Below are 27,394 nucleotides of genomic sequence, written 5' to 3' on the forward strand. Positions count from 1 at the left end.
GAAATTACAGTATGAGAGGAAGCTAGCTAGAAATGTATAAATGGATGGCAAGAGTTTCTACTGGTACTTAAAAAGGAAATGTGTAAGTAAAGTGAGTGTTGCTCCTCCAGACAGTGACAGTGGGGAGTTAATAATAGATACTAAGGAAATGGCAGAAGAAATGAACAAATATTTTGCTTCTGTATTCACTATAGAGGATACAAAAAATATTCCTGCAAAATAATTGCAAATCAGGAGGTGAACGGGAGAAAGGAACTTGGTGAAATTGAGATCACTAGGGAAACGATACTGAGTAAATTGATGGAGCTGCAGGCTGACAAATCTCCAGGTCCAGATGGACTACATCCTAGGGTCTTAAAAGAGGTGACTAATGAAGTAGTCGATGCGCTGGTGTTAGTTTTCCAAAATTCGCTAGATTCTAGAAAGGTTCCATCAGTTTGGAAAGTAGCAAATATAACCCCTCTATTCAAGAATGGAGGGAGGCAGAAAACAGGAAACTATAGGCCAGTTAGCTTGACGTTTGTCATGGGGAAGTTATTAGAATCAATCATTGAGGAGGTTATAGCTGGGCACTTAGAAGAGCTCAAAGCAATTGGGGAGAGTCAGCATGGTTTTATGAAAGGAAAATCATGTTTACGTAATTTATTGGAGTTTGAAGGAGTAACATGCGCAATGGATAAAGGGGAGCCTGTAGACACACTGTACTCGGATTTCCTGAAGGCATTTAATAAGCTGCCACATCAAAGATTATTACGGAAAATTAAAGTGCATGGTGTAGTGGGTAACATATCAGCATGGAAAGATGATTGACTGGCTGGCAGAAAGCAAAGAGTATGCATAAATGAGTCTTTTTCCGAATGGCAGGATGTGACAAGTGGTGACCCACAGGGGTCTGTGCTGGGGCCTCAACTTTTTATGATTTACATCAATGATTTAGATGAGGGGAGTGAAGACATGGTAGCTAAATTTGCAGCTGACACAAAGATAGGTAGGAAAGTATGTTGTGAAGAGGACATGAGGAGGTTGCAGATGGATATAGACAGGTTGAGTGAGTGGGCAAAGATCACGCAAATGAAGTTTAATGTGGGAAAATGTGAAGTTGTTCACTTTGGCAGGAAGAACAAAAAAGCAGAGTACGATTTAAATTGAGAACAACTACTTAATTCTGAGGTGCAGAGGAATCTAGTCACAAAAAGTTATTATGCAGGTGCTGCAAGTAACTAAGGAGACTAATGGAATGCTATCCTTTATTACAAGCGGGATTGAACATAGTAAGGATGTTATGCTTTAGTTATACAGGGCATTGGTGTGACCACGTCTCGAATACTGTGTGCAGTTTTGGTCTCTTTATTTAAGGAAGGAGTTGTTTCAAAGGAGGTTTACTAGATTGATACCTGGAATGAGTATGTTGTCTTATGAGGAAAGGTTGGACAGACTAGGCTCATTTCCACTGGAGTTTATAAGAGTGCGATGTGATTTGATTGAAGCATACAAGATCCTGAACGGCCTTAACAAGGTGGACGTTGAAGGGATGTTTCCTCTTGTGGGTGAGCCCAGAACTAGGGGGCACTGTTTTAAAATTAGAGGTCACCTTTTTAGGATAGAGATGAGGAGAAATATTTTCTCTCAGGTTGTGTGACTTTGGAATTCTCTGCCTCAGAAGGTGGCGGAAGCAGGGTCATTGAATATTTTTAAGGCAGAGGTAAGCAGATTCTTGTTAGGCAAGGGAATTAAAGGTTATAGGGGTTAGATGGGAATGTGGAAATCAAAACAAGCAAATCAGCCATGATCTTACTGAATGGCAGAGCAGGCTTGAGGGCCAAATGGTCCTGTTCCTATTTCTTATGTTACGTTCTTCGCACTATGACCGTTAATTTTTTTCCTACATATTCATGAACTTGACTTGGGTACACAAGGTGCAATTTCAAAACTTGCAGATAACCCAAAACTTGGAAGTGTAGTGAACTGCGAGGAGGATCACGGTAGACTTCAAGGGAAGAATTTTGAGGGGGGCAGCATTTTGAGGTTGGCAGGTGGGCGCGGTTCGCGACCATGGTTTCCAAAAAGGGAATTGGATAAGCACCTGGAGGGAATAGATATGCAGGCTTAATGGGAAAAGGCAGGAGAGTAGGACTGGCTGAGTGGCTCTTGAAATAGGGGCTGAATAGCCTTTGTGCTGTAACCATTCTATGATTCATTCTAGAATTAAAGATGCTGAATAAAGATACTTAAATATTTCATTAAGACATCTAAATTTTCATGAGTTATCATTGCTGAAAGTGTAAATAGCCCATGGCTACCATTTCTTGAGGCTAACGTATTTGTACACATCATTGACTGGAGATGATGCCGGGGTCTGGAGGATTGCAAATTTTACACCACAGTTGAAGAAAAGGAAAGGGATAATGCTAGCAATTACAGGCCAATCAATCTAACATAGGTTGTTGAGACATTTTTAGACACAACAGTCCAGAAGAAAATTAACTGGCATTTGGACAAATGCAAATTAATAAATGTTTGACTAACTTAATAGAGTTCTTTGATGAATTAATAGGGAGAGCTAATGAGGATGTTTTGATGCTGTGTATATGGGCTATCAAAAGGCATCTGGCAAAAGAGTTACATCACAGACTAGTCAGCAAAATTAAAACCCATAGGATTAACAAGACAGTTGCAACATGAATATAAAAATTGACTAAAGAACAGAGCATAGTGGTGAATGGTTGTTTTTCAGGGGAGTATACAGTTTTGTTCTCCTAGAGTCAGGATTAGGACCTCTTTATGAAACGTATTAATAACCTGGAATTTGCAGATAAAACTCAGTAAACAATGAAGAGAATGGGAACAGATTTCTGAAGAACATAAAAGACCGGTGAAATGGGCAAACACATGGCAGATAAGATTTAATGAAGGGAGGTATGGAGTGATTCATTTTGGTAGTAAGAATGAGGGGAGGCAATATGACCCGCTTGGTGCAATGTTAAAGGCAATGTAGGGACAGACAGATCTGGGGCTATATATACACAAATCTTTGAAGGTGGCAGGATAAGGCAGGATGAGAAGACAGTTGAAAAATTGTATGGAAGCTTGGTTTTATTAAGAGAGGAATGGAGTACAAAGGCAAGGAAGTTATGCTAAACCTTTATAAAACACTGGTTAAGCCTTAGCTGGGCATCACACGTTAAGAAGGATATCAAGGCCTTGGAGAAGTGCAGAAAAAAATTACGAGAACATTACCAGGGATGAGGAACTTCACTTATGTTGAGAGGCTTGAGAAGCTGGGACTGTTCTCTTTAGAGCAGAGAAGGCTTAGGGGAGATTTGATTGAGGTGTTCAAAATGATGAATGTTTTTACTTACTCCAGTTTTTTACATTTATTCTTTCATACAATGTGGGCGTCGCTGACTAGGCCAGCATTCATTTCCCATCCCTAATTGCCTTCAAGAAGGTGTTGGTGAGTCACTGTAGTCATTTGAATTCCTGCAGTCCACGTGTAGTTACAACCACAGTGTTGCTAGGGAGCAAGTTCCAGGATTTTGACCCAGCCACAGCGAAGGAACAGCGATATAGCTCCCAAGTCAGGATATTGTGGGGGGCTTGGAGGGGATCTTGTGGTGGTGTTCCATCAAAACCAAACTGTTTCAAGTAGAAAGGTTGGCAACCAGAGGACAGAGTTGAGCCAAATGGCCTTTTTCTGTACTGTAAATCTTGTGCAATTTTACACAGTGCACTTTCGAAAACACCAGATTTTTCATATATTATCCCAGGTGCACAAATGTGAAACTGTCCCCACCCATGTGAAACTATCAGATTGTACACAGGATGTCAGGAGTTTTCTTGTCCACTAAACAAAATGAAGGAATAACAAGGGTCTGTGCAGTACATAACTTAACATTTTTTAAACAGGCAAACAAGTGACAGTTTTAACCTGTAGCTCTATTAAGAAAATACATCTCTAAAATCATGACAATTTTTAATTATGATACAAAGTTCCATTAGAAGTGCTGGTATGATAAGCAATGGTGCCGTCATAAAGGGGTAAGATTAGATACAAGGAAATACATGTTAAGAAGCTACATTTTTGCTGAATAAAAAGAGACATGCTGTCGAAACTTTTCGTCTTGCACGCATCAGGACAGAATCACAGGAATACCAAATTTCAAAGGGAACCACAATTTATATTATATGAGAACAGGGTGCCGACTAGTTGGCAAGTGGTCTCTGATTGGTAGAGGTGTTGGGATGGGGAATGCACCAGGGAACAGTTAACTGCCAAGCTTTTGTTTAAATGCAAACCAGTCAAGTTGACTAATTAGAACAAAGAACAAAGAAAAGTACAGCACAGGAACAGGCCCTTCAGCCCTCCAAGACTGCACCGATCATATTGCCTGTCAACTAAAACATTTTGCACTTCTGGGGTCAGTATCCCTCTATTCCCATCTTATTCATGTATTTGTCAAGCTGCCTCTTAAACACCACTATCATACCTGCTTCCACCACCTCCTCTGGCAGCGAATTCCAGACACTCACTACCTTCTGCGTAAAAAACTTGCCCCGCACATCTCCTCCATAGTTTTCTCCTCTCACCTTAAATCTATGTCCCCTAGTAATTGACTCTTCCACCCTGGGAAAAAGCTTCTATCTACTCTGTCCATGCCACTCATAATTTTGTAAACTTCTATTAAGTTGCCCCTCAATCTCTGTCGCTCTAGTGAGAACAATCCGAGTTTCTCCAACCTCTCCTCATAGCTAATAACCTTCAGACCAGGCAGCATCCTGGTAAACCTCCTCCGCACCCTCTCCAATGCCTCCATATCCTTCTGGTAATGTGGCGACCAGAATTGCATGTAATATTCCAAGTATAGCCTAACCAAGGTTCTACACAGCTGCAACATGACTTCCCAGCTTTTATACTTAATACCCCTGCCAATGAAGGCAAGCATGCCATATGCCTTCCTGACTATCTTATCCACCTGCATTGCCACTTTCAGTGACCTGTGGACCTGTACACCCAGATCCCTCTGCCCTTCGATGCACTTAAGGGTTCTGCCATTTACTGTATGGTATTGCCATGGGGAATGAATCAGGGGATGGCTGATCCCCAAGCTTTTGTTTGGTTGAAAAAGGCACAAAGCCTGGACATTTTCTGTTTCTAAAGAGCAGGGCGCTGTGTGTGAATGTATGTAGCTTCTGGTATGTGTAAGTGAGCCATACTGTGAGCCCAACTGATAATCTTAAAATTGTTTGTCAGTGTAGTACTTGGCACAATCAGGATTGTTTAGCTTAGCGTTGTCCAATCGTGGATCACATCTAATGTTGGACATTAGGTTCTGAGTTTTGCAAGCATGGGCTGGTCAAGTTTGATCAGGACTTCACCTGTTACGAACAGCCAAAGGTAAGTGTTGTTTGATACGATCCAGTCATTGGAGTGTATAGCCTACGTACCTGGCATCATACAGGCACTGAAATTCATAAACCAGATTACTTAATTGTGTGGTAGGCAGAACATCTTTTTGGCTTGACGGCAGCATCCTATTAGTGGAGAATACCACTCACGATGCTACTTCTTAGCAGCATCATTAAACGGCTAGCTTCACCTGCTGTCCAAATTTTTGAGAAACCTTTTATTGGCAACCACGTAAACAGGGCCAGAGCCTTTTGCTTATCATGCAAGCTTGATGCCCAAACGGACAAATTATAGCTATCTTGCAGCATAATGGCTATCCTGATCAGGTTACTGCTCACTGCATATTGCACAAACTCATGAATGGGCCTAAGGCCGCCCTATTCAGTCCTGAAAGTGCCCAGTCTACCAGAGATTACCCTGGAAGGGTAAGGGGCCTCAAAGATTTGAGCAACAGGTGAAGCTAGCCGTTTCACGCCACTATTATGCAATAGCAACACGAGAGGTATTCTCCACTAACGGAACATCAAGCCAAAAAGACGTTCTTCCTACTACACAAATGAGTAATGTGATATATAAATTTCAGTGCAGGTGTGATGCTATAGGTCCCAACTACTGGGTCATATCAAGCCTACGTAGGCAATAGCTCCCAACTACTGGGTCGTATCAAACAGCATGTCCCTTCTGCTGTTCACCACAGGCAAAATACTGACCATACTCAATAAGCCCAAGCTTGCAAAACTCAGAACATAGTATCCAACAGTAGATGCGAAATGCAATTGGACATTTGCATCCCGATTGTGCTACGGATTATAATAATGACCAATTGAAGATTATCAGTTGGGCTCGCAGCTTGGCTCACTAAGCATGCTAGAATCCACATACATTCACAACAGGGCCCTATCCTTTGCAAACAGAAAGAACATCACTGAATCTTTACAGTGCAGAAGGAGCCCATTCATCCCATTGAATCTGCGCTGACTTGCTGAAAGAGCATTCTACCTAATCCCACTCCCCTGTCTTATCCCTGTAACTTTGCACATTCATTCTTTTCAGTTAGCAATCGAATTCCTTTTTGAATACCTCGATCAAACCTGCCTCCACCACCCTTCTCAGGAGGTTGGTTCCAGACTCCAACCACCCTCTGGATGAAAAGATTTCCCTCACATCGCTTCTACTCCTTTTGCCAATTATTTTCAATCTGTGCCCTTTAGTTCTTGATGTTCTCTTGAATAGGAACAGTGTCTCACTAATTACCCTATCCATACCCCTCAGAATCTTGGATTCCTCTATCAAGTCTCCTCTCAGCCTTCTTTTCTTCAAGGAAAACAGACAAACTCTCCAAACTATTCTCATAGCTGCAGTTGTTTATCCTTGGAATTATTCTTGTGAATCTCCTCTGTACTCTCTCCAATGCCTTCACTCCTTCCTCAAGTATGGCACCCAGAACTGGATGCAGTGCTCCAGATGGGGCCTAATTAGTGTCTTATACAAGTTTAACATGACCTCCTTACTCTTGTACTCAATGCCCCTATTAATGAAACTTAGAATACCATATGCTTTATTAACTGCTCTCTCAACATGCCCTGCCACCTTCAATGGCTTATATACATGTACTCTGAGGCCGTGTTGTTCTTGCACCTCCTTTAGAGTTTCTCCCTTTATTTTGAACTGTCTCTTCACATTCTTCCTGCCCAATCCACCGATATGTCTATGCCTTTTGAAGTTCAAGACAATCCTCATCACAGTTGACAATACTTCCAATCTTGTATCATTCACAAATTTTGAAATCATGCCCTACACATCAGTCTAGTCAAGGGTCCCAAACCTGACCCTGGGGAACTCCACTACAGGCCTTCCTCCAATCTGAAAAACAACCACTTATCACTATGTTTCCTGTCACGCAGCCAATTTCTTATCCAAGCGTCTAATTTCCATTTTATTCCATGAGCTAGAATTTTTCCCACAGATCTAATGCATGGCATTGTGTCAAATTGCCTTTTGAAAGCCCATATACACCACATCAACAGCACTGCCCTTATCAATCTCCACTTACCACCTCAAAAAACTCCAGCAAAGTTAGTCAAACATGATTTTCCCTTAATGAATCCATGCTGGCTTTCCTTAATTGTCCCTCACTTGTCTAAGTGACTACTGATTTTGTCCTGAACTGTAGTTTCCAAAAGTTTCCCTACCACTGAAGTCAAACTGACTGGTCTGCAGTTGCCGGCATTATCCTTGCACCATTCGCAATTCCTCTGTCCTCTGGCACCACCCATATCTAAGGAAGACTGGAAGATTGTCACCAATGCCTGCGAAATTTCCACTCTCACCTTTCCTAATATCCTCGGATGCACCTCATCTGGTCTTGGTACCTTATCAATTTTAATACCTCCTCCTTCTCAATTGTAAAATTGACCGTACCAGTTATGTCCTCTCTCACCTCGGCCTGGGTACCATCCTCTTCCTTTGTAAAGACAGCTGCAAAGTGCTCATTCAATACCTCTGCTACTTCTCCTGCCTCCACATGCAAATTTCCTCTTTTATCCCTAATTGGCCCTACCCTGTCTTTTACCACCCTTTTATTATTTACATGCTTGTTGAAGACTTTGGGATTCCCTTTTATGTTAGCTGCTAGTCTCTTTTTATGCTCCCTACTTGTTTTTCTGATTAGTTTCTTCACTTCCCCCCCCGCCGAGGTCCTTCTATATTCAGCCTGATTCTCCATTGTATTTTCTACCTGGCATGTGTCATATGAGTATTTCTTCCTTTTCATCTTCACCACTATTTCTCTCGTCATCCAGCGCATTCTAGATTTATTTGTCCTACCATTCCTCTTCAAGGCAATACACCTTGACATTACTTGCAATACTATCCTTTTGAAGGTAGCCCACTGTTCAGCCACCATCTTTTTTGCTAATATTTGATTCCAACTCACTCGACTCAGATGTATTCTCATACCATCGAAGCTGGCTTTCCCCCAGTTAATTATCCTTGCTCTGGATTGCTCCTTGTCCTTCTACATGGCCAACCTAAACCTTGTGATACTATATCACTGTTCCCTAAATGCTCACCCACTGTTATTTGATCCACTTGGGCCAACTCATTCCCCAGAACCAGGTCCAACAGTACCTGGCCTCTCTTTGGACCTGAAACATGCTGCAGAAAATTATCTTGAACACACTGCAGGAATTCTCTCCCTTCTTGTCCCCTTGCACTATTTCTATCCTCATCTATATTTGGATAATTGAAGTCCCCAATATAATTAAAAGCAAAAAAACTGCGGATGCTGGAAATCCAAAACAAAAACAAAAATACCTGGAAAAACTCAGCAGGTCTGGCAGCATCTGCGGAGAGGAGCACAGTTAGCGTTTCGAGTCCGAATGACGCTTCAACAGAACTAAGTAAAAGTAGAAAAGAGGTGAAATATAAACTGGTTTAAGGGGGGTGGGGGGTAGAGCTGGATAGAGGGCCTGTGATAGGTGGAGATAACCAAAAGATGTCACAGACCAAAGGACAAAGAGGTGTTGAAGGTGGTGATATTATCTGAGGAATGTGCTAATTAAGGGTAGAAAGCAGGACAAGCAAGGTACAGATATCCCTAATGGGGGTGGGGTGGGGTGAAGGAATCGTAAAAGGCTAAAAGGTAGAGATAAAACAATGGACGGAAATACATTTAAAAATAATGGAAATAGGTGGGAAAAGAAAAATCTACATAAATTGGGGGAAAAACTGATAAGGACGCAATCAACGCAAACTGGAGGAACAGCACCTCATCTTCCTTTTTCGATTCCTTCACCCACCCCACCCCCCACTAGGGCCATCTGTACCTTGCTTGTCCTGCTTTCTACCCTTAATTAGCACATTCCTCAGATAATATCACCACCTTCAACACCTCTTTGTCCTTTTGTCTGTGACATCTTTTGGTTATCTCCACCTATCACTGGCCCTCTATCCAGCTCTGCCACCGACCCCCCCACACTTTAAACCAGCTTATATTTCACCTCTTCTTTATTTTACCTTAGTTCTGTTGAAGGGTCATTTGGACTCAAAACGTTAACTGTGCTCCTCTCCGCAGATGCTGCCAGACCTGTTGAGTTTTTCCAGGTATTTTTGTTTTTGTCCCCAAATAATTGTTCTATAATTCTTGCACCTCTTTGTAATTTCTTTGCAAATTTGTTTCTCTACATCCCTTCTGCTAGTTGGTGGTCTATAGACTACACCAATCAATGTTATTGCACTGTTTTCATTCCTTGCCTCTAGCCATAGAGATTCCGTCCTTCACCCCTCCGGGGTATCCTCTCTCTCCAGAACTGCAATACTTAATCAATAGCCCCATCCCGCCCTTTTCTTCCTTTCCTATCTCTCCTAAATACCTTGTACCCAAGAATATTTAGCCTCCAGTCCTGCCCTTCTTTGAGCCAGATCTCTATTATAGTAATAATATCATAGCTCCACTTGTCAGCCTGTAGTTCACCAATCTTATTAACCACACTCCATGCATTCACATACATGCACATTAATCCTAATTTAGGCTTTTTAACTTTCCCTCTTGCTCTGACCCCATCTAATGACTTATTATAGCCTACTCTAGTTCTATCAAACTCTCCAAGTATTCTATTTATCTTGATGTTACTTTGGTATATCCTCCTTATCAGTTAATATTTCTCTCCTTCCCACTGCCAGTTTTTCTCCTGTCCTTTCGGAATTTCCCCTCAAGTTCCCATTCCCCCAATCTAGTTTAAACCCTCCCCACAAAAACATTAGTCCCAGTCCTGTTAAGGTGTAACCCATCCTTCTTGTACAAGTCCCACCTGCCCCAGAACCGGTCCACTCATTGCATCTTTTTCAACCAAACAAAAGCTTGGGGGACATTCCCCATGGCAATGCTTTGAACAATCAGAGTCAACTTGCCTGGTTTGAATTTAAACAAAAGCTTGGTAGTTAACTGTTCCCTGGTGCACTCTCCATGTCAACAACTCTATCAGAGTCCGCCTGTTAACAATTATCACATTGTTAAACTTACATTAATTATTTAACTTAAACTTTTCATGAGTTTAATGGACAATTAGTGTGCAGAAGCAGCAACTTCTTGAAAATCACAGGGGGATTAGGCAAGATGTTGTTTTTGTGAAGCTAACAGCAGAGTGGCGCAGATCCAATAGAAACACACGACAATGCCAACCAATGAGCACCCTCTGCTAATGCAGTATAAATTGTTGTTCCCTTTGAGATTTGGTATTCTTGGAATTCTGTCCTAATGACTGCAAGGCAAAAGTTTCAACAGCAATTCTCTTTTTTTCAGAAATACTCAAGTTCTGTACTATCAAGCGACTACAGCGCAAGCTACAGTTTGGTCCAGCAGGATCTGTTGCTATTCCAGCTCCTAGCATTCATGCATGCATTGACAGCTTCCAGCATGTAATTTTCAAATCAACTTGTGTTGAATGTGCAGAAAGCTGTGATAGGTGATAGTCAATATTTTCACAAGACCAAGGGATAGGTTTACATCTTAACCTACCCAAAGTCAATCTTATTAAAATTAGACTGGTCTTGGAATGGATGGGCAATCTGCTCCAGTGGATCACAGCCCAAGAAGTAAAGGTAACCTACTTTTTCAGTCCTCAAAATTGTCAGGGTAAATACTAATAAAAATTAGATTATAATTTAATCATTTGAACCACGAGTGGTTCAGGATTGAGAAAACAGTGGGAAAATTCAATGTCAAATCAGGTAAAGAAAGATAGAGGGGAAAAAAAAGATTGGCTTAAGATAGAGTAGAAAAAGACAAAAAAGGAAAAATTAAAAATGTTAAATTTGACATCTTTAAATCTCCTAAAATAAGTCACTGCATAAAAGAATGAAATTCCATACGAGTTTAATGGGCAATTAGTGTGCAGAAGCAGCAACTTCTTGAAAATCACAAGGGGATTAGGCAAGATGTCGTTTTTGTGAAGCTAACAGCAGAGTGGCGCAGATCCACTAGAAACACATGACAATGAATTCGTGAAATCTCTCTTCCTCGCCATAAATTATTGGTCTATTTCTGTATCAATAAGGCATGCATTGTTCTTTCAGCAAAATCTGGCCCCATGTCTTTCCAATTGCATCTGCAATAATTTAACTCAGCAAACAACTTATTTAACGTTATTGGTCTCAGAACAAATGTATCTCAAAATTATTTTACATGGCCCTTAACAAATATGAAATGCAACACGACAACATGAAAGTACAAAAAAATTTTCAAAGCAGCTTCGAATTAACATCTATGAAGGACAGACAGAAACTATAGTATGACATCTTGTAAAAATTAATACACAAAGCAATATTGAATCTCCATTTATTACCTGATTCAAATGTTGGCATCTTTAAGTCACCTTGATTCAACTCTGTGCCATATTTTAATTTATGATATTTTGCCCTAAAAAGAAATAAGATTGTTAATGTACTTGTAGCTTTTAAAAAGATCATCTCAGTGAGGATGGCAATACCAATGCTAGTCGACCTTTACTTTATTCATTCATGAAACATTGGCTATCCATAATTCCCTTCCACAAAGCAGCAGTGAGTTGCCTTGAATACAATTGAGTGGCAATTTCAGGGAGCAGTTGAGTGAACCACATTGCTTTCAGTGTGGTGTCACAAATATACCGGACTGGATAGGCTTGGCAGATTTCTTTCCCTAAAAGACATTGGTGAAGCAGATGGGTTTTTCTGACAATCTCGTAGTTTCACCATGGTCCCCATTAAAGATACTAAATTTTGTTCCAAATTTATTTAATTTAAATTTCCCAGTTGCTGGGATTTGAATTCATGCCTCTGGATCATCAGTCCAGGCCTCTGGATTACTAATAGGTAACATGTAAAAAAAAAGTGTCTCACCAAATACTGGTTATTTGGATGGATTTTCTTCCATTCCCATAAATTTTTCCCTCTTCTGAAAGTGTTGGAATACATTTTAGGATACAGTTCATGGTCAACTTGCTACATCAAGCTTTGTCAACACTGATGGTCAGTGTACGGAGTATTCAACAGCACAAGCCCAGTAACATAATCACTATACTATTGATCCCAGGAGTCTAAAAATTAGGGAGGGGAAAGTCAGGTTCCCACTCCTGATTGCTTGATGTGTGACATATGAATGTTAGCTGCGGACAGGATTGGACTATGGTGCGTGTGCTGTTGAATACCCTGTGAACAATGATGGGCAATGTACCAATCTGATTGGCTATGAACTGTATCCTAAAATGGCTTCAACAATTTCAAAAGAAGGGAAAATTTTTGAGAATGAAAGAAAATCCACTCAAATAAACAGTATTCAGTGCAACAATTTCTTTTTATACATTGCATTCAGTAACATTTATATAAGTGGTACTTCTGAATTCATTGCAATGTGCAGTGTGGAGAAAGCCCAAAACTGCATCATATGCTGCTTAATGCAGTCTGCCCAAAATCACTAACACAAGTTTGAGACTTTTAAGGAAGGTAGAGTAAAAATATCAATCTGAAAGTCCAATTTTCTCAACATATATATAAGAATGTCCACAACAAAAATTACTGCTAATTCGAGAGTAGTAAATAAATGAGGCATAGAAAACTATATATCTCACTCTAGGACGATCAAAAAGTGCCATCTTTTGAATCCATCTTGGATGGACGAAAAGAGCAAGAAGTCTTTTGGTGTCTTGGCCAATATGGATTCCTAAAGCAAAGTCACCAGCATGGAGTATCTGGTCATTTTATCTGCTTTGTGGGTTCTTATGGTGTACAAATTGGCTGCTCCATTCCCCTAATTACAACAAACGGCTAGCTTTGAGACATCCAAAGGTCGTAGAAGGTGTTGAAATATGCTTCACGCACAGTCAAATGCCCAAGCAGCTGAAGGAGTCAAAATAGAATCACAGAATTGTTATGGTGCAGGAGGCGACCCTTTGGCCCATTGGGTCTGTACCGACTCTCCAAATGAACAATTCACCAAGCGCCCTTTCCCTGCCTTCTCACTGTAACCTGGCATTTGGTTCTTTTTAGATAACAGTCTAATTCTCTTATGAATGCTTCAATTGAACTTGCCTCCATCACACTCTTCAGCAGTGCATTCCAGACCCTAAACAATTTGCTGCATGGAAAGGTTTTGCCTCATATCACTTTTACTTCTTTTACCAATTACTTTAAATCTGTGCCCTCACGTTCTTGATCCTTTCATGAGTGAAAAGAGTTTCATCTTATCTACTCTGTCCAGCCCCTTATGATTTTGAATACCTCTATCAAATCTCCTCCCAGCCTTCTTTTCTCTTAAAAGAAAAGTACTAACCTTCCCAATCTATTTTCATAACTTAAGTTCCTCAGCCCTGGAGCCATTCTCATGAATCTTTTCTACATCCTCTCTAATGCCTTCACATCCTTCCTAAAATGCAGCGCCCAGAACTGGATGCAATACCCTAGCTGAGGCCAAACTAATGACTTATACAAATTCAACATAACATCCTTACTCTTGTGCTCTATGCCCCTATTAAAGCAGCCCAGGATACTGTATGCTTTATTAATCATTCTCTCAACCTTTCTTGTTGTTAATATCATCTTGTTAAAACCAACTGGTAGTTAAACAGGTGATGGGCATTAATTATCCCCAACTGAATAGAATAAAAAGGTACAGCTGGAACACCTTGTGTGGAAGCTACCAGCACTGAGGAGTTGTCTTGGAAATAAACCAGCTTTAACCAAAAGGCCTGCCTGGGTTAATTCTTCCACCACAAACTCTTATTGTGGGTAACATGGTAGCAGAGGATGAACTTTAAGCTTTGCTTTGACGCATATTTGCTGTATATGAAGCTTTCTGTCTCAGTCCTCTCAGGGAAAAGAAGTGTACTGTTGCTAACGAGTTAAGTTATGGAACGGTGGAAGGACAGTGCAAAATTGCAAGCTTTGACCATCCACCAATTTTTTTTGACTCTGAATCTTATCAGCAATGGAAGGCTGAAGTTGAAATGTGGATCTGGGTTATTGCTATACCCTGGAAAAAGCAAGGTATGGCTTTGGCGTTATCATTACCTGCCAAAAGTAAGATAAGGAGTAAAGTACTTTCAGAGTGGAAAGTGGATGATTTGGATCATGAAGAAAGATTAAATCATCCAATACAATTTTTGGATAAGTTCTACAAAAAGGATGAGTTATTGGAAGCGTATGAAGCTTGAATGATATTTGATAGGTTTAGGAAATTGGATGATCAGTCCATGGAAGAATATATCATGGATTTTGATAAATGGTACAGGAGACTACAGCGATTTGAACTTGAAATTCCAGAATCGGTATTGACATTTAAATTACTGGACTGTGCTCGAATTTCCCATGCTGATAGTCTTTAAGTACTAACAGGGGTTCAGTTCTGGGGGAAAGAACCTCTCTTAAATCGAATGGCTGCTGCCCTAAAATAACTTCTTTAGCAAATGTGAACAACTATGCTGTAAGATAGAGGATTCAATGGTGACCGAATTTTGTGGTTGACCAAATATTAGATGAAGATTCCAATACAAAGATGGGGTTAATGACAAAAGGTCTGAAAATGGTCATGACCCTAGCCACTTGGAGAGTTGGGAGAAAAAGTGTATCTGGGATGGTGACTGTAGACATGTGAACCCAAAAAATACACGGGGAACGGTTATTCGGTGTGATTCCCAGTACCGTTACACAATGAACTGCCCACAACGAAAGAATCGTACTTTTGAAGTAACCCATGAGATGGGTTCATCTGAAAATGATGGTGACTACCATGATGGAATTGTATTGATCAGAGTTTGAATCCAGTGATAAGAACATAAGAACTAGGAGCAGGAGTAGGCAATTCAGCCCCTTGAGCCTGTCCCGCCATTCATTACAATCATGGCTGATCTCATTTTGGCCTCAACTCTAATTTCCCGCCCTCTCCCCATAACCTTTCAACTCATTATTAATTAAAAATCCTTCTATCTCCTCCTTAAATTTATTCAGTGTCCTGGCATCCACTGCACTGAGGTAGTGAATTCCACAGATTGAGAAAAGTAATTCCTCCTCATCTCTGATTTCAATCTACCACCGCTATGGCCTCTTGTTCTAGAATGTCCCAGAAGGGGAACATCCGCTCCACGTCTACTTTGTCTATCCCCTTTGGCATCTTATATACCTCAATTAGATCTCCACACACCCTTCTAAACTCTAGCGAGTATAGGCCTAAACTGCTCAATTTCTCCTCGTATGACAAGCCCCGCATCTCTGGAATCAATCTAGTGAACCTCCTCTGAACCGCCTCCAGTACAACTACATCCTTCCTCAAGTAAGGGGACCAAAACTGTGCATAGTACTCCAGGTGCGGACTCACCAATGCCTTGTACAGTTGCAACAACACTTCCCTATTTTTATACTCTATTCCTTTAGCAATAAATGCCAAAATTCCATTTGCCTTCCTTATTACATGCTGTACCTGCATACTAGCTTTCAGTGATTTCATGCACAAGGACACCCAGATCCCTCTGCACTGAAGCATTCTGAAGTTTCTCTCCATTTAAATAATAAGTCGCCTTTTTATTCTCCCAACCAAAATGGAGAACCTCACACTTATCCACGTTAAACTCCATCTTCCAAATTTTGGCCCATTCAACTAACCTGTCTATATCCATTTGTAAATTTCTTCATTGCAACTTACTCTCCCACCTATTTTGGTGTCATCTGCAAATTTAGCTATGATACCTTCTATCCCTGAATCCAAGTCATTAATATAGATTTGTAAATAGTTGAGGCCCAAGGACCGAACCCTGTGGCAGCCCACTAGTTACAGCTTGCCATCCAGAAAAAGACCATTTAACCCGAATCTCTACTTTCTGTTGGTTAGCCAATCCTCTATACAAGCTAATATATTACCCCTAACACTGTGACCTTATCTTGTGTATTAATCTTTTGTGCGGCAACTTATCAAAGTTCTAGCCTTCTGGAAGTCCAGATATACTACATCTACAGGATCCCCGTTATCCACTTTGCTTGTCACATCTTCAAAGAACCCTAGCAAATTAGTCAACACGATTTACCCTTCATAAAACCATGCTCACTCTGGTGGATTGTATTTTGACTATCCAAATGCCCCATTACTACTTCCTTAATAATGGATTCCAACAATTTCCCAACAACAGACATTAAACTAACTGGTCTACAGTTTCCAACTTTCTGCCTCCACCACCCCCACCCCCATTTTTGAATAAGGGCATTATATTAGCATTTTTCCAATCCACTGGAACCTTTCCAGAATCCAGGGAATTTTGGAACAATAAGTGAGTATCTTGATGGTAGATTCCTTCAACTCTGCAGTTCTGGACAGTGGTTGCACTTCTATGGTGTGCGGCATGGACTGGCTTAACTGCAATCTGGAGTCTCTCGATATGGCAGACCAGTCAAGGAGTATGAAAGCTCTACCTGCTTCTGGTTTGGAGATGACAATACATTAACATCCTCCAAACAGGTGGTCCACCCTTGCAAGATAGCAGGGATTAATCTGTTTATCAGTACTGATATGGTTTCTAGTGAGATACTGCTATTGTTGAGTCGATCTGCGGTGAAGAAGGCTCAGATGATGCTGGATATGAAGAATGATAGAGCAGTCGTGTTTGGGAAGAATGTGGATCTCCATTTTACTCGGTCAGGCCATTACTGCTTGCCACTAAAGAAGCCAGAGGCTTCTCATCAAAAGTTCATGAAGTTTTGTTAACTGCTGAGAATGAGAATTTGGTGGACAAAAAGATCATTTGGAAATTACATAGACAGTTTGCACATCCAGCGCCACAGAAACTGAAGACTCTGCTTCGAGATGCAGGAGAGGTCAATAAAGGATATGGTGATCTTATTGAATGAGTCACTGCTCAGTGTGAAATTTGCCTTAAATATTGCAAGACACCACCGCAACCTGTTGTAAGCTTGCCACTAGCCAGGGAGTTTAACAATGCAGTGGCAATGGGCTTGAAAGTTTGGGACAAGGACAGGGGTATTTCTTATTATGCTTCATGGATATGGCAACCAGATTTAATTTATCCAATGTGATACATAATAAAGGCAAAAGGACCATTGTCGATAAGGTCATGGAGAAATGGGTAGGAACAGGATTAGGAACACCAACAAAGTTCCTCACAGGTAATGGTGGGGAATTCGCCAATGAGGAATTTTGAGATGTGTGAAAATTCAAACATCATAGTTATGCACGCTGCAGCTGAGAGCCAGTTTAGTAATGGTCTTTGTGAAAGAAACCATGCGATAATAGATCACATGTTACATAAAATATTAGCTGATCAACCAGGTTGTAAACTACAAATGGCACTAGCATAAGTAATGCACGCTAAGAACTCTCCAAATGGTTGGGGGGGTACAGTCCGTATCAGTTGGTGCACTATGTTACCTTCGGTGTTGTCAGGTGCTCCCCCTGCGACTAGCATTAGCTCCACTTTTTCTGCTCATCTGAATGCTTTGCATGCGGGCAGAAAAGCTTTCATTAAAGCTGAGGTTTCAGAGAAAATTCGGTGGGCCCTACGGCACCACATAAGACCATCAGGGATACAGTTTAGACAAGGAGACATGGTATATTATAAAAGGGAAGGACAGAGTGGAAAGGATCTGGCAAGGTTATAGGGAGTGATGGGAAGTAGTAATAGTGCAATCAAACTGTTAGGGTACATTCTTTACGGTTAATTGGTACTGACTATACCTTTACAGGTTCTGAACAGGACATAGAACGCGAGGAGGCACTATGCACTTCACATACACTGGGTAGTTATGAGGAGTAGACAACGGCAGGTACAGAGTTGACTGACTATGAACATACTGAGGTACAGGACAACGCTATTTGTCTAAAAGGGCAATTAACCGAAGTAGGAACAAAGGTAACATACATGCCATAAGGGACTAGTGTGTGGAGGGATGCCACCATCATAGGGAAAGCAGGAAAGGCCACTGATAAATACAAATATTGACTAAATGTGTAGATAAAAACAAAAAACTGCGGATGCTGGAAATCCAAAACACAAACAGAATTACCTGGAAAAACTCAGCAGGTCTGGCAGCATCAGTGGAAAAGAGTTGACGTTTAGAGTCCTCAGGACCCTTCCACAGAACTGAGCGAATATAAGGAGAGGGGTGAAATATAAGCTGGTTTAAGGTGGGGGGTGGGGGGTGGGGGGGGGGGGGGGGGAAAGAGAGAGAGAGAGACGTTTGGGGGGTGGGTATTGGTGTGGTTGTAGGGACAAGCAAGCAGTGATAAGAGCAGTTAATCAAAAGATGTCACAGACAAAAGAACAAAAGAACACAGAGGTGTTGAAGGTAGTTATATTATCTAAACGAATGTGCTAATTAAGAATGGATGGTAGGGCACTCAAGGGGGCTCTAGTGGGGGTGGGGTGGAAAGACTAGCAGGGCATAAAATATTTAAAAATAATGGAAATAGGTGGGAAAAGAAAAATCTATATAAATTATTGGAAAAAACAAAAGGAAGGGGGAAGAAACAGAAAGGGGGTGGAGATGGAGGACGGAGTTCAAGATCTAAAGTTGTTGAATTCAATATTCAGTCCAGAAGGCTGTAAAGTGCCTAGTCGGAAGATGAGGTGCTGTTCCTCCAGTTTGCATTGGGCTTCACTGGAACAATGCAGCAAGCCAAGGACAGACATGTGGGCAAGAGTACAGGGTGGAGTGTTAAAATGGCAAGCGACAGGGAGGTTTGGGTCATTCTTGCGGACAGACCGCAGGTGTTCTGCAAAGCGGTCGCCCAGTTTACGTTTGGTCTCTCCAATGTAGAGGAGACTGCATTGGGAGCAACGAATGCACTAGACTAAGTTGGGGGAAATGCAAGTGAAATGCTGCTTCACTTGAAAGGAGTGTTTGGGCCCTTGGACGGTGAGGAGAGAGGAAGTGAAGGGGCAAGCGTTGCATCTTTTGCGTGAGCATGGGGAGGTGCCATAGGTAGGGGTTGAGGAGTAGGGGGTGATGGAGGAGTGGGCCAGGGTGTCCCGGAGGGAATGATCCCTACGGAATGCCGCCGGGGGGGTGAAGGGAAGATGTGTTTGGTGATGGCATCATGCTGGAGTTGGTGGAAATAGCGGAGGATGATCCTTTGAATGCGGAGGCTGGTGAGGTGATAAGACACTTATTACCCCACCAGCCTCCGCATTCTGGCGGCATTCTGTAGGGATCGTTCCCTCCGGCAAAAGATGCAACACTGCCCCTTCACTTCCTCTCTCCTGACCCAAACCTCCCTGTCGCTTGCCATTTTAACACTCCACCCTGCTCTCTTGCCCACATGTCTGTCCTTGGCTTGCTGCATTGTTCCAGTGAAGCCCAACGCAAACTGGAGGAACAACACCTCATCTTCCGACCTGGCATTTTACAGCCTTCCGGACTGAATATTGAATTCAACAACTTTAGGTCTTGAGCTCCCTCCTCCATCCCCACCCCCTTTCTGTTTCCCCCTTCCTTTTGTTTTATTCCAATAAATTATATAGATTTTTCTTTTCCCACCTATTTCCATTATTTTTAAATCTTTTATGCCCCGCTAGTCTTTCCACCCCACCCCCACTAGAGCTGTACCTTGAGTGCCCTACCATCCATTCTTAATTAGCACATTCGTTTAGATATCACTACCTTCAACACCTCTTTTGTTCTTTTGTCTGTGTCATCTTTTGATTAACGGCTCCTATCACTGCTTGCTTGTCCCTATAACCACACCAAGACCCCCCAACTTCTCTTCCCCTCACCCCACCTTAAACCAGCTTATATTTCACCCCTCTCCTTATATTCGCTCAGTTCTGTGGAAGGGTCATGAGGACTCAAAACGCCAACTCTTTTCTTCTCCACCGATGCTGCCAGACCTGTTGAGTTTTTCCACATAATTCTGACTAAATGTGTAGGATGAAGGACAGGAGGCAAGACCAATCGATTGCCAAACCAAGGTAAAGATGTAGAAAATGCAGTATAAGTTCTAACAGTGGACCAGAAGGTGGTCGTGGCCCTAGTAAAAGATCACAGACTTGCGAATGGAGTTCTGGTCGCTCGGGAGGACGATCACATAGTAGCAGTCCAGAAAGAGGAATGTGAGTAGAGCTTAATAAGGAAGACTAGAGAGCAAGCTAGCAATCTCAATAGAAGTAGAAGTCCTTATGACAGAGATTCTAGGAGCTGCTAATAAATTGGAAAGTAAGCTGATAAAGGAAGTCAAGCGGAAAGAGTTAGAAAGGTGGAAGTAATTTGGGGTATATTCTGAAATACCTGAGAGGACAGCCAGCTTTATCTCACAGATGGATCTGTATAGAAAAGTTACTCCCGGACGGCACATATAAGGCCAAAGCGAGATTAGTAGCCCGAGGCTTTGAAGAGAGACTAGGAGATCAGGATGTCTGACTGCCTACTGCAGGGAAAGTGAGTTTGAAGATTTTTTTTAAAGTTATTTTGGCATCCTATTCCTGGGAGTGCAAATCGATTGATATAAAAGCCTGCATTTTTACAGGGGAAGAAGTTTCAAAGGGAAGTTTTTTTGAAACCACCCAAAGAAGCCAGGGATGTAGAAGGAAATTGATTAAGTGTGTTTATGGTGGGTTGAATGATGCATCAATGCATCAAGAGTACGGTATTTTTCTGTGAAGTCTGTCTTGTTGAAAATAGGTTGCATTCAGTTCAAGGCAAACCTTACAATGTTCTACTGGTACCATAAGGAGAAACTAGCTGGAATCTTTATCATGCATGTTGATTTCCTGTGGGGAGGAGCTGTAGAATTTGAACAATGGGTAATCAAGAAGATAAAGGAGGAATTCCAGGTCGGAAGTCAGGCTTCTGGGGCCTTTAAGTACATAGGTTTAGACATTAAGCAGAGCAAGTTAGCAATGACATTGAATCAACAATCTTATCTAGGAAATGTTAATTAAATCCCAATAACTCATGGTAGATCTTCAGAATCCTGCTACCGAGAAAAAAATGGAAAAGTTGAGAAGTTTGATTGGGCAGTTGAACTGGTTGTGCACTCAGGCTAGGCCTGACGCTAGTTATGATGTGTTGCAGCTGAGTACCATGATGAAACATGCGACAGTTGAGCAAGTTCTGAGAGCATATAAAACACTTAAATTCTGAGAGATGTGTGCTCAAGTTTCCAGCCTTGGGTGGTCCAGAAGATGTGAGGTTGGTCATTTTCAGACATGCCAATCTTCCAGATGGGTACTCTAGCACAGCAGGGTTCATCATATTCTTGGTGGGAAAGAATGATAAATGTTGCCCACTGGCTTGGGAGGCTAAGAAAATAAAAAGGGTAGCGAAAAGCACCTTAGCTGCTGAAATGTTAGCGTCAGTAGAGGCATTAGATATGGGGGTTTACTTGTCCAATATATTGACAGAAATATTATATAAGGGGCAACGTGGGAAAGGTTTGCCCATAGAATGTTAGGTTGATAACCGCTCTCTTTGGAACAACGTTCATTCCACGAAAAGTGTCACGGAAAAAAGACTACAAATAAACCTAGCCAGCATAAAGGTGATGTTAAAAAGAAAAGGGATCTCTAAGATAAAATGGGTTGACACAAGTCACCAACTATCAGACAGTTTTACAAAAATTTTTTATAAATGTTAAAAGAAATTCGGGAATTATAGATGTGGAAATACATGACATTTTTTCCTTCTGTTTGGTTAAAAAAAAGTTCACTTTTTTTAGTTTTAATTTAAAGAGGGGAATCTGTTAACATGGCAATCATCTTGTTAAAACCAATTGGTAGTTAAACAGGTGATGGGCATTAATTATCCCAACTGAATAGAATAAAAAGGTATAGCTGGAACACTGTGGAAACTACTAGCATTGAGGAGCTGTCTTGGAAATAAACCAGCTTTAACCAAGAGACCTACCTGGATTAATTCTTCCACCACAACCTCTTATTGTGAGTAACACTTGTCATCTTCAATGATTTATGAAAATTTGCTCCTGCATTGCCTTTAGAGTTGTACCCTTTATTTTGTATAGTGTCTCCATGTTCTTCCTACCAAAATGAATCACTTCACATTTTTCTGAACTGAACTTTGTCTGCCACCTGTCCACCCATTCCATCAAACTGTCTGTCCTTTTGAAGTTCTACACTATTCTTCTCTCAGTTCACAATTCTTCCAAGTTTTGTATCAAATGCACTACAGTAGCACCTTAACACCACTTATTATTGTAATAGCTTGGGTTCAAAAAATCATGATCCTCCCACAAGAATGAGAGCTCTCAAGTTCTGAAATGTTGACCTTTAAATTAATATTCATATTACAAAAACAGAAAATGATATAAAGTACTTAATCTGTTTGACTAGCTTTAACCTATAATTGTGTGAATTTAGAATACATTGATGAAAATTGGTATTTGTTAATACAGGAAGACTTGCATTTATATAGCAACATTCATGATCTCAGGACACTGCAAAGCACTTTAGAGCCATTAATGTAATTTTGAAATATAATTTAGGAACTGATGCAGCCAATCTGCCCACTGCATGGTCCCACAAACAGCAATGAGATAAATAACCAACTAATTTGTTTTAATGTCATTTTACATACTAATTATATAACTAGTCCTTTGGCTAGAAACAGAATCCATGCCCACATCACCAGGCACAAGTCAAGTTAGTCATTTTATGACAATCCATTATTCATGACCTCTAGTTTGGACTTGCCAGAAATGGGCATTTTACCTAGGTCTATGACAAGATTGTCACTAAGTACAATAAGGCATTCATGAGAAACTTCATTCTGCAGAGATTATTAAGAATGTATAAAGTACTACCAAAAATGAGCATTTGGAGCAAACTGCAAAGATTGGGGGGGGGGGAAAAAGGGGAAGCGAGAGATGAGCACTTGTGGACAAGTAGACAACAGAATGCTACGCTAGCAAACTCAATCTTAAACATTTTTTTCAGAGCAAATCTCAGTCCTTCCTTTTCGAGACAAAAGCCTATTTTAGCCCTCCCTCCTAATAAATTTATCCTCAGTTCTGATCCTTAGGAATCTTGATTGCACCTTCTCCAATGTCTCTCTCCTTTTATGATATGGAAATTAGAACTATGCAGAGTTCTCCAAGTGTAGTCTAACCAAAGTTCTATACAAGTTTAACATCTTTAGAAATGAACCTCAGATGCTTTGTGCGCTTTCCTTACAGCCTTTTAAAACTGTGTCGCTATTTTTAGTGATTTGTGTATTTTTTTTCTTGAATCACAGTGCAGAAGAGGCCATTCGGCCCATTGAGTCTGCACTGACACGTGAGAAACACCTGACCTACTTACCTAATCCCATTTACCAGCACTTGGCCCATAGCCTTGAATGTTATGACGTGCCAAGTGCTCATCCAGGTACTTTTTAAAGGGTGTGAGGCAAACCACCGCCACCACCCTCCCAGGCAATGCATTCCAGACCGTCACCACCCTCCAGGTAAAAAAAGTTTTTCCTCACATCACACCTCCTCCTCCCCCCCGCCCCCCCCCCCCAAACACCACCCCACCCCCAACAAAACCTCCTGCTCCTCACCTTGAACTTATGCCCCCCTTGTGACTGACCCTTCAACTAAGGGGAACAGCTGCTCCCTATCCACCCTGTCCATGCCCCTCATAATCTTGTACACCTCGATCAGGTCACCCCTCAGTCTTCTCTGCTCCAATGAAAACAACCCAAGTCCATCCAAACCCTCTTCATAACTTAAACGTTTCATCCCAGGCAACATGCTGGTGAATCTCCTCTGCACCCCCTCCAGTGCAATCACATCCTTCCTATAATGTGGTGGCCAGAACTGCGCACAGTACTCAAGCTGTGGCCTCACCAAGGTTCTATACAACTCCAACATGACCTCCCTACTTTTGTAATCTATGCCTCGATTGATAAAGGCAAGTGTCCCATATGCCTTTTTCACCACCCCACTAACATGCTCCTCTGCCTTCAGAGATCTATGGACACACACACCCTTTGTTCCTCAGAACTTCCTAATGCCATGCCGTTTATTGAATACTTCCTTGTCAAATTACTCCTTCCAAAGTGTATCACCTCATTCTTTTCAGGGTTAAATTCCATCTGCCACTTATCTGCCCATTTGACCATCCCGTCTATATCTCCCTGTAGCCCAAGACACTCAACCTCACTGTTAACCACCTGGCCAATCTTTGTGTCATCCGCAAACTTACTAATCCTACCCCCCCACATAGTCACCTATGTCGTTTTATATAAGTGACAAATAATAGAGGACCCAGCACAGATCCCTGTGGTATGCCACTGGACACTGGCTTCCAGTCACTAAATCATCCTTCTGTCATCACCCTCTGCCTCCTACAACTAAGCCAATTTTGAATCCACCTTATCAAATAACCCTGTATCCCATGTGCCTTTGCCTTCTTTATAAGTCTCCCATGTGGGACCTTGTCAAAGGCTTTGCTGAAATGCATATATCAACTGCACTACCCACATCTACACACCTGGTCACCTCCTCAAACAATTCAATCAAATTTATTAGGCATGACCTCCCTCTGACAAAGCTACGTTGACTATACCTGATCAAACCTTACCCCTCCAAGTGGAGATAGATTCTCTCCTTCAAAAATTTCTCCAATAGTTTCCCTTCCACTGACGTGAGACTCACTGGCCTGTAGTTCCCTGGCTCATCTATACAACCCTTCTTAAATAGCGTAACCACTTTAGCTGTTCTCCAGTCCTCTGGCACCTCCCCCGTGGCCAGAGAGGAATTAAAAATTTGGGTCAGAGCCCCTGCGATCTCGTCCCTTGCCTCCCTCAGCAGTCTGGCTTACAAATCATCTGGACCTAGAGATTTGTCCACTTTTAAGCCTGCCAATACCTTGTCACTCCCTATATCAATTTGCTTAAAAACCTCGCAGTCTCTCTTCCCAAGTTCGATGCCTTCATCCTCATTCTCTTGGGTGAAGACGGACGTGAAGTATCCATTCAGCACTCTAGTGATGTCCTCTGTCTCCACCTATAGATTGCTCCCTTATGGGCCCTCCTTTTTTCCTGGTTATCCTCTTCCCAATGATATACTTATAGAATATCTTGGGATTTTCCCTACTTTTACCAGCCTGAGCTTTCTCATATCTCCACTCTCCTAATTGCTTTCTTAAGCTCCACCCTGCACTGTCTGTACTCCACTAATGCCTCTGCTGATTTGCTTCCCTTGTACCTGCTAAAAGCCTCTCTTTTCCTTCTCATTGTAACCTAAATATCTCTGGTCACCCATGGTTCTCTGTTACTCCTTCCTATCACCCTAGAGGGAACATGTTGAGCCTGTACCCTCCCCATTTCCTTTTTGAAGACCCCCCACTGTTCCTCTGTAGATTTCCCCACAAGTAACTGTTCCCAGTCTACTTTGGCCAGATCCTGCCTTAATTTACCAAAATCCACTCTGCCCCCAGTCCAAAACTTTTTTTGCAACTTGTCGATTTCTTTGTCCATAACAAACTTAAACTGTACCATGTTGTGGTCGCTATCACTAAAATGTTCGCCCGCCACCACCTCAGCCATCTGTCCGGCTTCATCCCCCAGAATTAGGACCAACACTGCACTGTCCCTTGTTGGACCCTCTTACATATTGACCTAAAAAGTTCTACTGTACACATTTCAAGAAATCCACTCCATCTAAGCCCTTAAAACTGTCTATCCCAATTAATGTTGGGAAAGTTGAAATCACCTAATATAATTACCCTTTTGTTACTGTTTTTACACACCTCCGCAAATTGTGCACATACTTGCTCCTCAATTTCCCGCTGACTATCTGGGGGTCTATAATAAAGAATGTAGTTGTCTATTCCTAAGCTTCATTCGATGCCCCCTCTAAGATATCATCTCTCCTTTTCTCCTCTAACATAAACTATCATCCAAGCAATATGTTGTTTCCTTATTCTTCCTACCAAAATGCACTACCACACACTTTAATTTGAAAATTACACACCCATCCTGCAAGCTTAGTGTCATCTTGTACTATATCACATTCTTCCTCAGTACTAACTAAACCTGATCCTGCCCCCCCAAATTTGGTGTTGTCTGTAAATGTTCAAATTGGGTTTCGAAATCCAACTGAACAGTAGCCCTAGCACCAATACCTAAAGAACAGTTTCCCACCTTTTGCTAGTCTGAGTACCTACCCCTAACCCCTACTTCTGCTTTGTTTGATTGCAAGCCTGCTGGCTACATAACCCCAACTCCATCTCGTAGTATCTTATCGAAAGCCTTTTGCAAATCCAAATATCTTACATCTACCAATTTATCTTTGCCTACCCTTTCTGTTACAACTTCCAAGAATTTAATAAAGCTGAAATCCATGCCAGCTACTATTTATGTTTTTGGTTTCAAGATGGTTTTTTTCTTTACAGAAATATTGCGTTCCTTTCCTATCACCAATGTAAAGTTCCTTTTTAAATGTAGGAATAACTATAAATATAGGAATGAACAGCGTTGTATAGGAGAGAATATGACTAGACTGCAAAAGTCCCATTCAGTGATATAACCAAGCTTGATTTTTTTTTATTAAAAACCTGCACTTCAATGCAATGTGGCATTGTATTCACCAACTAAAAATGTTTCCACACAATACTCTGGTACTGACCAAAAACTTCTCCAGGCTCATTTCGAATCATAGAATGGTTGCAACATAGAAGGTGACCATTTGGCCTGTAGTGTGTGCTGGCCCTCTGAAGAAGCAATTCACCTAGTGCCACTCCCCTGCCTCCTTCCTGTAGCCATGCAAATTATTATTTTTCAGATTAATTATGCAATTCCTTTTTGAACATTCCCACGAAGGGGAAAGGCAGGACCAACAAATTCAGAGCCCCTAGATGACAAAAGACATAGAGATTAAAATGAAGCAGAAGTGTGATTATGACAGATTGTATGTGGGTAATACAATTGAAAGTCAGACCAAATATAGAAGGTTTAGCAGGGAATTGAAAAAGTATGAGAAGGGACTAGCAGCTAACATAATAGGGCATCCCA

General features: G+C 41.5%; 1 protein-coding gene across 6 annotated transcripts in view; it reads right to left on the reverse strand.

The window, feature by feature from the left end:
* The window catches only part of strn3 (striatin, calmodulin binding protein 3), a 268,108-nt gene that overhangs the window by 167,101 nt on the left and 73,613 nt on the right, over nt 1–27,394 (reverse strand). For all 6 annotated transcript variants that reach the window (XM_041213988.1, XM_041213985.1, XM_041213984.1 and 3 more), the window contains one exon: nt 11,752–11,825. In XM_041213988.1, coding sequence (XP_041069922.1) covers nt 11,752–11,825 — 74 coding nt within the window. The remainder of the gene's footprint in view (nt 1–11,751; nt 11,826–27,394) is intronic.

This window comes from Carcharodon carcharias, chromosome 20 (genome assembly GCF_017639515.1).
Source record: "Carcharodon carcharias isolate sCarCar2 chromosome 20, sCarCar2.pri, whole genome shotgun sequence".
NCBI classification, from domain to species: Eukaryota; Metazoa; Chordata; class Chondrichthyes; order Lamniformes; family Lamnidae; genus Carcharodon; species Carcharodon carcharias.